Genomic DNA, 15,812 nt, shown 5'->3' with positions numbered 1-15,812 from the left:
TGTTCTAGTCCATGGACCCCGTCTAAAAAGTAAGAAATTAACGAAATGTGATAGCTGAAAATTAAAATTTCACACAAAACCTCACAATAATCACAACACTTGAAATGCTGCTTTCAACACTAAACTTGTACTCCACCAACAATTGGCAACATGCATGCATAGGAAAGAGGATCACGAGGAGAAAAGGTCTTCTACATGTAGCTTTTCATTCTGTGTGTGATTATTGTGAGGTTTTGTGTGAAATTTTAATTTTCAGCTATCACATTTCGTTAATTTCTTACTTTTTAGACGGGGTCCATGGACTAGAACACAATAACTTTTTTTAGAAAACTGCCATAAAGCAGTTTTTATTGCTATAATTTCTTCTGTTTTTTTTCTGTCACCAATCAATGAAATGCCCTATCAATATGTAAATGATGGCCTTCACATCATATCAATACGGGATTACCGTATTATACGCATTGATGTGCAAGTCTTTTCTTGCAGAAAATGGGACTAGCATGTTCTTCTGCGGGGATACATGTGAGTAGTGGTGGACCGTGGTGATACCTTTTTTATACGGAGGTCATTCTGTGCATGTTGCTGTAGCAGAATTTCATGACTGTCATAAAATTGTCTTGCCTTTCAGATATTTCAGATTTCCCCACCCTCGATCAGATTTATTTGAGAAATGTAACCAGGTGCGTGTCGCAGATGTTTTTGTTGATTCTGTGTTTATAATGGTTTATAATCATGGGTTATCGTGATAAGGTCATCCTGCACCATATTGCACTGAAATCGTAACCCTGTTGATGTCGATACAACTTTTGGAAGTAGTTCAATGACTTCGAACTGTTAGTCCACGATTTTCTAAAACAACACAGCAAAGGAGGAACAATAAACATGTATTAAAATGTAAACAAATACATTGCTGAGTCCGACACCTCGTTCCAACAACTACACTGATCCTGAGGATAAAAGGGGCAAGGCTATGGTTGGAGGTACTGAGAGATAAACAAGGCACTTCATAATAATAGAATCGTACACATTTTTTGGTGAGTATGAATGATATCCAGTCGAACCTCTTTAGGACGAACACCAAGGGACCGATGGTATTTATTCTGTGAGTTTGTCTTAACCTATTTTATACCCAGTGAATACAATTATTTCTCCAATAGACATACGAATAGATTTCTTCTACAGCGAAAGATTCTAAGCCACACCAACTCATTGACTCGTCTCGTATGAAACAAATGAGTCACTAGAGAGGTTCTGCAAAACGAAAATGCGTACAAACAGTCGTTCCACGTCCTGAAGTGCGAAACTTCGCACGAACTTTCGCAACTTTGGACGCGAAACTTGCAGGGAACGCGAAATGAACAGTCGTACACACTTTCGCGAGATCGGGTCATGGCGTACGTGCACTTGGCCCGGCAAACTACGAAAACGTGCAGAACGCAAAGTTTGTGCAAAAATTCGTACACACTTTCGCAATGACTGTCGCGAAACTTCGTTCGAATTTTCGTTTTGCAGAACCTCTCTACTGAACGTTTCTTTAGCAACATGACGGCAACTGAAACAGCAACAGAGAATGTATGATACATGTACAGCACATTCTTGCAGGTACTACAAACAGATTGCAGATCGTAATTCTTGCCTTGGCGGCACGAAACTTCATTTGGGGCAGTGCAATCTCGGCGGAACTCACAAATAATAAATCAAACAGCCCAGACTCGAGTAAACAAATCTAATCATACAAGTTTACTGAACCTCTCCACAATGGAGATTTTCCCTGATATGCGAATTTATTTTTGCAAACTCGGTCAATGGGTCCTTGAACCTTTCCCTCCAGATTGGGAACTGCCAACGATAGTATGCCACTGACCAGTGCCTTACTTGTAACGTACCAATGTACAATGAACATGAGTATTTCTACAACACATCTAACATAAGCCTTACCGTCAAGAAGGTGAACTCGCGTTCTTCGCACACTGTAGACAAGGGCAAAGAGATAAAAATGGATCTAAATCCGAATAAAATCAGCACACGTTTCCGTAAATGAAAGGGTGAGCATAAGCAAATGAATCGAAGGAAACCGGTCAACTCAGAGATCACCTGTCATCGAGTATTCCGTAAAAGGGGGCCTCGGCAGCGGAAAAGCTAAATTTAGAAAAGAGATCCTGCCAGCTTTTCCATTATTAATTTTATTGCATTCCGCCCAAAATGAGCACACTTTTCGTAAATGAAAGAGTCAACACAAGCAAAAGAATCAAAGGTAACTGGTCAACTCACCTGTCGATATTGAGTAATATTCCGCGAAAGGAGGTCTCAGCAGCGCCGAAACGAAATAAGCCAGGCCAGGATCTAGGAGACGAAATATCCGAAACAGCTCATACAAGAAGCAGTTCCAAAGGAGGAAGTTCCTCGCGCATGCACATCCGAACACGGACTGTGCATGCAACACAATGTCTGCCGTGCACGTGCACAGCACGCGGCTACCAACCGTTGCGCGTTGGTAGATCTATACCGAGCACCTTACGTAGAGACTTACGTAGCCTAAGTGAAATACCGAGCACCTTACGTAGAAACTTACGTAGCATAGCGGTGTCGTTTTTCTTGCCATGTGAACACAATAATAGAAAAGCTGACAGGATCGCTTTTCTAAATATAAAAATCGCTCTGTGAGCGGTTCTGAAAAACCTTTACTGGTACTGCCCCGTCGTAAAAGTAAGAAATTAGAACTGGCCCATTGTCCCCCCAAATGCGAACTGATCCACCTAAATCGCGAATGACGGGACCCGAACGCACCAGTAGCACGAGGTCGGGAGGGCACAGGATCACGGCAATTATCATAGGGTAACACCAATAGTAGCAGTAGAATTTATTATTTTGATAGGGAAGCCTACCACTAGTACAGTACATGGCCTATGGTCCGGACCAACGTCCCCATCTGCATCCACAGGTAGGAACCTCGTGCTACTGGTGCGTTCGGGTCCCGTCATTCGCGATTTAGGTGGATCAGTTCGCATTTGGGGGGACAATGGGCCAGTTCTAATTTCTTACTTTTACGACGGGGCAGTACCAGTAAAGGTTTTTCAGAACCGCTCACAGAGCGATTTTTATATGGATAGTTTCAGCTCTTTTTCCGTTCCCTCCCCACCCCAACCCCGAAGGTAAACATGTTGACCACGCGCGCGATGTACTGTATGTAGCCATGCGACTGCAATAACACACTGATACATACCAGCCCTCCCCGCCTCGCTACCCCGCACACAGATACACAAACATGTGTATGCACACGGCACACACACGTGGCCACGCACACATACGCACATGCACACGACACAAACAGGAAATTCTTCATGTATAATGCCATGCAAAGCAGTGGCCACCGTACTTGAGGAAGTCAGTTGTGAAACAAAAATAATTCAACTACAGCGTGTAGACAAGCTGACGGCCAAAGCACAACATAGCAAACATGACATTTGCCCAAGGATTGCAGTTTGCAGACCATGCCATGGAAGCAGCGAATACAGAATGTAATATCATACAAAGTGACAAGCAAGGACGTGGCCATCATACACCAGAAACTTGCAGAAAGTCACATATCCAACAGATAGAGAAGTGAACAGCAATCTGATACAGCCCACACAGGACAAAGCGGACCTGATACTCGTCCCAGGATCGCAAGTGGCAAACCCTTTTCAATGCATAACATGCAGGTGTACGTTAGACGCATGAACACCTGACCGTGTCGCCAGCATACAATGTCATCACATGTTTACCCCACAAGTTACACACATGCACAGTAGAAGCACAATGAAAGCAATGGAAAAGTACGATGTGGTTGCTGAAGCATCTTCACACTTCAAATTCAGACTTCAATGTGGTCGTCACGGGATGATATACCTGCAAGATACAAGTGATGAAGAAAGGAAGCAGAAGGTCGTGAGGTAGGCTATGAGACACCCATGTCTGTTCAGGGCTAGTGCACTCACACGGAGAATTGTCATAATCGAGCATTTCCCAAACTGAGAAGTGCAATGAAATCCACTTGCATGCACAGGAGCAATTTTGCAATACAGTCGTCCCTCTCTAATCCAGCACTTTGTAAACCAGCACCCTCGATAAACCAGCACAATTTTCAGTAGCCAAAATGTCCTTTTCATGCGCATTGCAGCAGTAAATCCGATTTGTTAATCCAGCACCCTCCTCAATCCAGCAGATTTCCGTGGCACAAACGGTGCCGGATTATAGAGGGACCACTGTATTATGATGCGCAATTCGACACGATCTGCGATGCTGCGTGCGATGTGCCCTGCTGTCATGATAGGGACAGTCACCGCAGTATGTTTTGTCAACGTCGCCCGTGCACTCTTCTGTCAAGTCCAAAGTGCTCACATACTTGGCAATGTTTTTGCAGTGATTCACTTTTATCCTAGTTATGTCACGGGTAACTTTAATGAAGTACCCGCAGGCCGTGTCGATCTGCACATCGTCCACTCTCTCATGTACTTGGCCTGCTTTGTCTGTGTATCCATTTCATGTGCGATCCACAAAATCGACTAGACAGTGGGTGCAATACGCTCTCTACCTGAAGACGTTCTTCTGGCGACATCTCGCCATGTACTTGGCCTGGCTTTGTCTGTGTATCCATTTCATGTTCGATCAACAAAATCTCAATGCACTACAGAGACTAGACAGTGGGTGCAATACGCTCTCTATCTGAAGACGTGAACCATTTAAAAAATTTTTGGAAAAGTTATACGTACACCTGAAACGTAATGAAGTACAGGAATAGAGAGAGTGACTACAATACGCTCTCGACCTGATATAGTGATAACGTGAGTACAAGACACTCTCCACCTGATAACGTGTTAGAAGGTAACATGTCTACAGTCCCACCGTACCCTTCCGACACGACTGTAGACCATTACATTTTTTTGAGAAGTTATACGTACACCTTAAACGTAATGAAGTGCAGGAATAGAGAGAGTGACTACAATACGCTCTCGACCTGATAACGTAAGTACAAGACACTCTCCACCTGATAACGTGTTAGTAGAAGGTAACAGGTCTACAGTCCCACCGTACCCTTCCTCATTCCTCATTCACCATCGCGCGATACCCTGGCACACACTGGCAACATATCAATGGGGTGCCTTACCGTGGTCTAGAGGAGACGTCTTCGCAGCAATATTTTCCCTCCTGCGCATTCAGTCGCCGACGCGACAGCGTTCACGGGGCCGTTCCAGTTGCGGAAGACATTCGATTCATCGGGCCAATTCAGCAACAGGGCCGTGGACACACAGGGGGCAGAGGAGAGACATTGTTAGTGGACAAGAAATATGCAGTGGCAAGTGGCGAGTGCCGCATGGATGTCAAGTTGTCATGCACAATTCAGCTATTACTTACGGTCCAGCTAGTCCTGCCATTGCTCGCTCGTCCTGGTTCCTCCTCGTTCGTCTTCCTGCACGTCTGCACTTCTCCTTCCCCACCGTTGGCTTTGCGGTACGGGGGTGCCGGAAGGAATTCCCACCATGTATCCATGTACATGAAGTCCCACCATGACTCTCCAAGTACATGTCCACGGCCACGTCAGCAGTTTGTATAGTACCGGAAGGAGTTCCCACGATGTCTCCAAAGGCCTAGAGCGGACGTCTTTGCAGCAATTCTTTTCGCCCTGCGCATTCAGTTCGCCGACGATGTCTCCAAAGGCAAAGGCCTAGAGCCTAGTAGAGGGGACGTCTTTGCAGCAATTCTTTTCACCCTGCAAAGTACCCTGCACATTCACTCCGCCGACACGACAGCGTTTACGGGGCCGTTCCAGGTGCAAAAGGTCCACGTCAGCAGTTCTCAACTATTTCGCGTACGGGATAGTCGCCGCGACAGCGTTTAAGGGGTCGTTCCAGGTGCAAAAGGTATCCATCAATGGCACTTTGCAGTATGGGGTACGGAAAAGGGGCCTCCTCGTTCGACTTCGTCGACTTCTGCAGTTCTCCTTCCCGTCAGGGGTACCGAAAGGGGCCTCCTCGCAGTTGTCCTTGCCGTCAGGTCCACGTCATGCAATTCTCAACTATTTCGCGTACGGGATAGTCGTCTTTGTCGTACGCGACATCGACGTTTACCGAGTGGCATTGGCACAAAGCAGACCGTTGACGGGGTCACGTGTCAAAAAAGTATCAACAACGTGTCGACTACGTGTCGACCACGTGTATAGCGGTACACTCAGCGGTACACTAATTCTCGTGCCATTCTCGTGTCACAAAACTGGAACATCGAGTGCCAGTATGGAAAGGCTTCAGACAGGAAGCCTTTCCAATACAGCTGACACAGGTCAATGTGTAAGTGTGCCTGCACTTGCACTTGGTAGTCTACCAAGTGCATGTGCATGCAGGCACTGTCTTTCTGCTTGGAGATGGACAGAAATTTAATAATTATTCACCGACTACGTAAATCGTTTCCGCTCGTACAGTGTACATGTACACAGGGTTCCCTCAGTAACAAGACGGCAACGCCTGTAGCGCCTTCCCTATCAATAATAAATTCTACTACTACTACTAATTCTACTACAGCTACCATCATCATAATACACATCTACCCAGTACTACAACCCGGGGTGGGGGTACTAACGAGGGTAGGCTCCATATACCTAGTATCAAGCAAAGTTTACGTCATTACAAGTAACGTACGTATATGCGCCGGAAGTCATGACTGAGCATGTACTGATAGAATGCTATTCCTACATGGCGGCACCGTGACCGGGTTTCCAACTGACACACACACAGGTTTGCACCGGTTGAGCTTGGTCTATATTTTCATGTGACGCCGGAATAACATTTTGAAGTCTGTGTATGTGATACTTTTTTTAAAATAATAACAGAGGTGTGCTGCTCAAATGTTGCATGATTACAAGAAAAGAGTTCCTTCGGTCCAGGCCAGGAAGCCTGTCTATACGGGCTATTGAATTGCTACAGTGTGTACTCGTCACATACTGGCAAGTCACCAGTGTGCACCATGAAGTCTAACTGAAGTAAGAGTGATTGAGACTGGAAGTAAACGGGCAGAGCAGCAAGGTGGGCAGGCAGGGCTGTCGCACAAACCAGCTGGGCCCGCGCTGGGCCCTGAGTTGCATGTAGGAGAATAAGTTGCTGAGTGGAGTCGGGCATCCCAGTGTAAAGTGCAATATATGCTTCCGCTTAGAATAGATAAATTTATAATTTGAAACAATGGCTCATTTCATGGGTAATGTGCATGTGAATAGCATTATTGTAAATCTCTCATGATATCCAGCAGCAAGTTAACTAATACCCTGTGACCCACGGCCCGGTTGTTGATTCACTTGCTGTGCCAGATTGTCATGTTAATATTGGTCTTCATATCCAGCACCGTCCTCATCATCCACATCCCGGTGGTCGTAGGGGTGGTCATCGCCAGGCGGTGGTGGTGGTAGGTCGCGACCGTACAGCTGCCTGCACTTGGCCTTGATGCACTTCTCGCTCTGGGCCGCGTCCGCGTCGGGACCGCAGTTGTTGGGCGTGACGCTGCAGACGCGCGTACGGCTGCGCACGCCGCTGCATCCCAGGTCTAGCGGCTGCTCCAACTTGCATGTTGTCCATGCTCCCCAGCTCTGCCATTCACCTAATTATAGACCATACACGGCAGAATCGTATACATTGAAGTTAGGAACATGAGATGGCGGCATGTAGTCACATCTTGCACACAGCCATATCAAACACAACCATAGCAATTATGAATACTTCCAGCGTCCTGCTTGCAAGATGCGGCTCAGTGCTTTCCTGCATCTTCCTAATACATGTGTACCGGCAAATTAGCTCAAGTTGTGACATGTTAAAAGCATCCTCGGTTCATTTCAACAAAGTGTTCGCTATCAACTTCTGTCCCAGGAGCACAGTGTCCGGTCTATGGGACCTAAGTTAGCTTCACACTGAGGCGCTGCCCACGTCCTTACTTTGATGGCACATGCACAAACAATCATGTACAATGCACTGCATGTATGTTCAAGACTCTAAATGGTTGCAATGCTTCTTCAGCACAGATAACAGTGTGCTACGAAGGTTCACTTGTTACATGCCGATCGTCTCACCTTTGCACGGCACGTCAGTGTTGCACTCCATCCTCTCCACGGCATCACCAATACACTGACGACCACCATTCATGGGCGCTGGCTCAGTACACGTGCGACTGCGCTTCCTCTCACCTCCATCGCATGACACGCTGCATGTGCTGAACTCAGACCATTGTGACCATTCGCCGTTCACTGTGTGTTCCAAAAATGGAATGTGCACAAAACAGGCAAACGCAATACGGCAATGGAGGGAGGCGGTGGATATAAGGAGTAGACCATGCCAAGGCTAAAGTGGCGGGACAGTTATGATAATGCCTCCGGGAAGTCTCCCCTACACATTTTAAACTGAGAATTGTGAGGACTTATCATCCTAGAGGGAGGCAGGATACTTGTCGTCTCTTCAGGTGGTCCCACTTTTAACCCCTCTGCTGTACTCACTGGTGATTCCAGGAGCAGGAGCTATGACCCAAAGGAGAAGCTTATAATCAAGACATTGCACTACAGCATTGAATACAGGGAACGCCAGGGCAGGATAAAGTTTCCCCAACACGTATAAGTGTCGGTTGCAGGGTTGATCAACACCAAACCCGCAAGCACAAACGTACCTGGACAGCCATTTTCTCCACACGCACGATAATCAACATCATCTCCCCGACAGTCCGCTCCACCATCAGCCGGTGCAGGGTTGCTGCAAGTACGCGACCGCACCTGCGACCCGCCACCGCATGTAGCGCTGCACGCACCGAATGGTGACCATGGCGACCAGTTACCATCCACTGGAGATTCAAACATAAGACACACCAGCGGACAAGCAGTGACCATGACTTTTACCGGCAACATATATTACAGTTTTAATGTCTTTCTTTTTGCATAGCTTCAGGAGTAAAGTAAAGTTGATGTACCAAATCAGGGGCGTAGGAGGGGTTTTGGAAGTGGTACGACCGAAGGTCGGTGTGGCCAAAGGCCGTGTTGGAGGGGGGGGGGGGGGTCCGGGGACCTCCCGCGGAAAAATTTTGTAAAAAAGACACAAAATCCTGCGTTCTGGGACTGTTCCGTGTGCAGTCGAGTCGAGCACAGTATAGTACTGTACTCAGTACAACTACAGATGCATGGCATGATGGCATATCTACGAGTACAACTGCAGATGCATGGCATGATGGCATATCTACGAATACAACTGCAGATGCATGGCATGATGGCATATCTACGAGTACAACTGCAGATGCATGGCATGATGGCATATCTACGAATACAACTGCAGATGCATGGCATGATGGCAGATCTACGAATACAACTGCAGATGCATGGCATGATGGCATATCTACGAATACAACTGCAGATGCATGGCATGATGGCATATCTACGAATACAACTGCAGATGCATGGCATGATGGCATATCTACGAATACAACTGCAGATGCATGGCATGATGGCATATCTACGAATACAACTGCAGATGCATGGCATGATGGCATATCTACGAATACAACTGCAGATGCATGGCATGATGGCATATCTACGAATACAACTGCAGATGCATGGCATGATGGCATATCTACGAATACAACTGCAGATGCATGGCATGATGGCATATCTACGAATACAACTGCAGATGCATGGCATGATGGCATATCTACGAATACAACTGCAGATGCATGGCATGATGGCATATCTACGAATACAACTGCAGATGCATGGCATGATGGCATATCTACGAATACAACTGCAGATGCATGGCATGATGGCATATCTACGAATACAACTGCAGATGCATGGCATGATGGCATATCTACGAATACAACTGCAGATGCATGGCAGATCTACGAATACAACTGCAGATGCATGGCATGATGGCATATCTACGAATACAACTGCAGATGCATGGCATGATGGCAGATCTACGAATACAACTGCAGATGCATGGCATGATGGCATATCTACGAATACAACTGCAGATGCATGGCAGATCTACGAATACAACTGCAGATGCATGGCATGATGGCATATCTACGAATACAACTGCAGATGCATGGCATGATGGCAGATCTACGAATACAACTGCAGATGCATGGCATGATGGCAGATCTACGAATACAACTGCAGATGCATGGCATGATGGCAGATCTACGAGTACAACTGCAGATGCATGGCATGATGGCATATCTACGAATACAACTGCAGATGCATGGCATGATGGCATATCTACGAATACAACTGCAGATGCATGGCATGATGGCATATCTACGAATACAACTGCAGATGCATGGCAGATCTACGAATACAACTGCAGATGCATGGCATGATGGCATATCTACGAATACAACTGCAGATGCATGGCATGATGGCAGATCTACGAATACAACTGCAGATGCATGGCATGATGGCAGATCTACGAATACAACTGCAGATGCATGGCATGATGGCAGATCTACGAGTACAACTGCAGATGCATGGCATGATGGCAGATCTACGAATACAACTGCAGATGCATGGCATGATGGCAGATCTACGAATACAACTGCAGATGCATGGCATGATGGCAGATCTACGAGTACAACTGCAGATGCATGGCAGATCTACGAGTACGACTGCAGATGCATGGCAGATCTACGAGTACAACTGCAGATGCATGGCAGATCTACGAGTACAACTGCAGATGCATGGCAGATCTACGAGTACGACTGCAGATGCATGGCAGATCTACGAGTACGACTGCAGATGCATGGCAGATCTACGAGTACGACTGCAGATGCATGGCAGATCTACGAGTACGACTGCAGATGCATGGCAGATCTACGAGTACAACTGCAGATGCATGGCAGATCTACGAGTACGACTGCAGATGCATGGCAGATCTACGAGTACGACTGCAGATGCATGGCAGATCTACGAGTACGACTGCAGATGCATGGCAGATCTACGAGTACAACTGCAGATGCATGGCAGATCTACAACTACAGATGCATGGCATGATGGCATATCTACGAATACAACTGCAGATGCATGGCAGATCTACGAGTACGACTGCAGATGCATGGCAGATCTACGAGTACGACTGCAGATGCATGGCAGATCTACGAGTACAACTGCAGATGCATGGCAGATCTACAACTACAGATGCATGGCATGATGGCATATCTACGAATACAACTGCAGATGCATGGCAGATCTACGAGTACGACTGCAGATGCATGGCAGATCTACGAGTACGACTGCAGATGCATGGCAGATCTACGAGTACAACTGCAGATGCATGGCAGATCTACAACTACAGATGCATGGCATGATGGCATATCTACGAATACAACTGCAGATGCATGGCAGATCTACGAGTACGACTGCAGATGCATGGCAGATCTACGAGTACGACTGCAGATGCATGGCAGATCTACGAGTACAACTGCAGATGCATGGCAGATCTACGAGTACAACTGCAGATGCATGGCAGATCTACGAGTACGACTGCAGATGCATGGCAGATCTACGAGTACAACTGCAGATGCATGGCAGATCTACAACTACAGATGCATGGCATGATGGCAGATCTACGAGTACAACTGCAGATGCATGGCAGATCTACGAGTACGACTGCAGATGCATGGCAGATCTACGAGTACAACTGCAGATGCATGGCAGATCTACGAGTACGACTGCAGATGCATGGCAGATCTACGAGTACGACTGCAGATGCATGGCAGATCTACGAGTACGACTGCAGATGCATGGCAGATCTACGAGTACAACTGCAGATGCATGGCAGATCTACAACTACAGATGCATGGCATGATGGCATATCTACGAATACAACTGCAGATGCATGGCAGATCTACGAGTACGACTGCAGATGCATGGCAGATCTACGAGTACGACTGCAGATGCATGGCAGATCTACGAGTACAACTGCAGATGCATGGCAGATCTACAACTACAGATGCATGGCATGATGGCATATCTACGAATACAACTGCAGATGCATGGCAGATCTACGAGTACGACTGCAGATGCATGGCAGATCTACGAGTACGACTGCAGATGCATGGCAGATCTACGAGTACAACTGCAGATGCATGGCAGATCTACAACTACAGATGCATGGCATGATGGCATATCTACGAATACAACTGCAGATGCATGGCAGATCTACGAGTACGACTGCAGATGCATGGCAGATCTACGAGTACGACTGCAGATGCATGGCAGATCTACGAGTACAACTGCAGATGCATGGCAGATCTACGAGTACAACTGCAGATGCATGGCAGATCTACAACTACAGATGCATGGCATGATGGCATATCTACGAATACAACTGCAGATGCATGGCAGATCTACGAGTACGACTGCAGATGCATGGCAGATCTACGAGTACGACTGCAGATGCATGGCAGATCTACGAGTACAACTGCAGATGCATGGCAGATCTACAACTACAGATGCATGGCATGATGGCATATCTACGAATACAACTGCAGATGCATGGCAGATCTACGAGTACGACTGCAGATGCATGGCAGATCTACGAGTACGACTGCAGATGCATGGCAGATCTACGAGTACAACTGCAGATGCATGGCAGATCTACAACTACAGATGCATGGCATGATGGCATATCTACGAATACAACTGCAGATGCATGGCAGATCTACGAGTACGACTGCAGATGCATGGCAGATCTACGAGTACGACTGCAGATGCATGGCAGATCTACGAGTACGACTGCAGATGCATGGCAGATCTACGAGTACAACTGCAGATGCATGGCAGATCTACGAGTACAACTGCAGATGCATGGCAGATCTACAACTACAGATGCATGGCATGATGGCATATCTACGAATACAACTGCAGATGCATGGCAGATCTACGAGTACGACTGCAGATGCATGGCAGATCTACGAGTACGACTGCAGATGCATGGCAGATCTACGAGTACAACTGCAGATGCATGGCAGATCTACAACTACAGATGCATGGCATGATGGCATATCTACGAATACAACTGCAGATGCATGGCAGATCTACGAGTACGACTGCAGATGCATGGCAGATCTACGAGTACGACTGCAGATGCATGGCAGATCTACGAGTACAACTGCAGATGCATGGCAGATCTACAACTACAGATGCATGGCATGATGGCATATCTACGAATACAACTGCAGATGCATGGCAGATCTACGAGTACGACTGCAGATGCATGGCAGATCTACGAGTACGACTGCAGATGCATGGCAGATCTACGAGTACAACTGCAGATGCATGGCAGATCTACGAGTACAACTGCAGATGCATGGCAGATCTACAACTACAGATGCATGGCATGATGGCATATCTACGAATACAACTGCAGATGCATGGCAGATCTACGAGTACGACTGCAGATGCATGGCAGATCTACGAGTACGACTGCAGATGCATGGCAGATCTACGAGTACAACTGCAGATGCATGGCAGATCTACAACTACAGATGCATGGCATGATGGCATATCTACGAATACAACTGCAGATGCATGGCAGATCTACGAGTACGACTGCAGATGCATGGCAGATCTACGAGTACGACTGCAGATGCATGGCAGATCTACGAGTACAACTGCAGATGCATGGCAGATCTACAACTACAGATGCATGGCATGATGGCATATCTACGAATACAACTGCAGATGCATGGCAGATCTACGAGTACGACTGCAGATGCATGGCAGATCTACGAGTACGACTGCAGATGCATGGCAGATCTACGAGTACGACTGCAGATGCATGGCAGATCTACGAGTACAACTGCAGATGCATGGCAGATCTACGAGTACAACTGCAGATGCATGGCAGATCTACGAGTACGACTGCAGATGCATGGCAGATCTACGAGTACGACTGCAGATGCATGGCAGATCTACGAGTACGACTGCAGATGCATGGCAGATCTACGAGTACGACTGCAGATGCATGGCAGATCTACGAGTACAACTGCAGATGCATGGCAGATCTACGAGTACGACTGCAGATGCATGGCAGATCTACGAGTACGACTGCAGATGCATGGCAGATCTACGAGTACGACTGCAGATGCATGGCAGATCTACGAGTACGACTGCAGATGCATGGCAGATCTACGAGTACAACTGCAGATGCATGGCATATCTACGAATACAACTGCAGATGCATGGCATGATGGCATATCTACGAATACAACTGCAGATGCATGGCATATCTACGAATACAACTGCAGATGCATGGCATGATGGCATATCTACGAATACAACTGCAGATGCATGGCATATCTACGAATACAACTGCAGATGCATGGCATGATGGCAGATCTACGAATACAACTGCAGATGCATGGCATATCTACGAATACAACTGCAGATGCATGGCATATCTACGAATACAACTGCAGATGCATGGCATATCTACGAATACAACTGCAGATGCATGGCATATCTACGAATACAACTGCAGATGCATGGCATGATGGCATATCTACGAATACAACTGCAGATGCATGGCATATCTACGAATACAACTGCAGATGCATGGCATATCTACGAATACAACTGCAGATGCATGGCATGATGGCATATCTACGAATACAACTGCAGATGCATGGCATATCTACGAATACAACTGCAGATGCATGGCATGATGGCATATCTACGAATACAACTGCAGATGCATGGCATATCTACGAATACAACTGCAGATGCATGGCATGATGGCATATCTACGAATACAACTGCAGATGCATGGCAGATCTACGAGTACAACTGCAGATGCATGGCAGATCTACGAGTACGACTGCAGATGCATGGCAGATCTACGAGTACAACTGCAGATGCATGGCAGATCTACGAGTACGACTGCAGATGCATGGCAGATCTACGAGTACAACTGCAGATGCATGGCAGATCTACGAGTACGACTGCAGATGCATGGCAGATCTACGAGTACAACTGCAGATGCATGGCAGATCTACGAGTACGACTGCAGATGCATGGCAGATCTACGAGTACAACTGCAGATGCATGGCAGATCTACGAGTACGACTGCAGATGCATGGCAGATCTACGAGTACAACTGCAGATGCATGGCAGATCTACGAGTACGACTGCAGATGCATGGCAGATCTACGAGTACAACTGCAGATGCATGGCAGATCTACGAGTACGACTGCAGATGCATGGCAGATCTACGAGTACAACTGCAGATGCATGGCAGATCTACGAGTACGACTGCAGATGCATGGCAGATCTACGAGTACAACTGCAGATGCATGGCAGATCTACAACTACAGATGCATGGCATGATGGCATATCTACGAATACAACTGCAGATGCATGGCAGATCTACGAGTACGACTGCAGATGCATGGCAGATCTACGAGTACGACTGCAGATGCATGGCAGATCTACGAGTACAACTGCAGATGCATGGCAGATCTACAACTACAGATGCATGGCATGATGGCATATCTACGAATACAACTGCAGATGCATGGCAGATCTACGAGTACGACTGCAGATGCATGGCAGATCTACGAGTACGACTGCAGATGCATGGCAGATCTACGAGTACAACTGCAGATGCATGGCAGATCTACAACTACAGATGCATGGCATGATGGCATATCTACGAATACAACTGCAGATGCATGGCAGATCTACGAGTACGACTGCAGATGCATGGCAGATCTACGAGTACGACTGCAGATGCATGGCAGATCTACGAGTACGACTGCAGATG

The 15,812-nt window shown here is 47.0% G+C and overlaps 1 protein-coding gene and 2 long non-coding RNA genes across 3 annotated transcripts in view; all 3 read right to left on the bottom strand.

Annotated features, from left to right (window-relative positions):
* Window positions 1-528: 528 nt before the first annotated feature.
* On the bottom strand, window positions 529-2,377 carry LOC135813610 (uncharacterized). The gene is made up of 3 exons (XR_010553039.1): window positions 2,272-2,377; window positions 1,939-1,970; window positions 529-849 (listed from the first exon to the last, which is right to left on the bottom strand). It is a non-coding gene; the product is annotated as an uncharacterized LOC135813610 (long non-coding RNA).
* Window positions 2,378-3,344: 967 nt separating this feature from the next.
* LOC135814445 (uncharacterized) lies at window positions 3,345-6,250 on the bottom strand. The gene is made up of 2 exons (XR_010553188.1): window positions 5,147-6,250; window positions 3,345-3,888 (listed from the first exon to the last, which is right to left on the bottom strand). It is a non-coding gene; the product is annotated as an uncharacterized LOC135814445 (long non-coding RNA).
* Window positions 6,251-6,778: 528 nt separating this feature from the next.
* LOC135813404 (uncharacterized) overlaps window positions 6,779-15,812 on the bottom strand; it is a 30,897-nt gene continuing 21,863 nt past the window's right edge. The window contains exons 24-26 of the mRNA XM_065326500.1: window positions 8,674-8,844; window positions 8,087-8,260; window positions 6,779-7,620 (exon numbers count right to left, since the gene is read on the bottom strand). Coding sequence (XP_065182572.1) covers window positions 7,343-7,620; window positions 8,087-8,260; window positions 8,674-8,844 — 623 coding nt within the window. The 3' untranslated portion in view covers window positions 6,779-7,342. The remainder of the gene's footprint in view (window positions 7,621-8,086; window positions 8,261-8,673; window positions 8,845-15,812) is intronic.

This window comes from Sycon ciliatum, chromosome 4 (genome assembly GCF_964019385.1).
Source record: "Sycon ciliatum chromosome 4, ocSycCili1.1, whole genome shotgun sequence".
Lineage (NCBI taxonomy): Eukaryota > Metazoa > Porifera > Calcarea > Leucosolenida > Sycettidae > Sycon > Sycon ciliatum.
The sequence above is the reverse complement of the archived record's forward strand: the minus strand, read 5'-3'. Positions and strand labels throughout refer to the sequence as shown.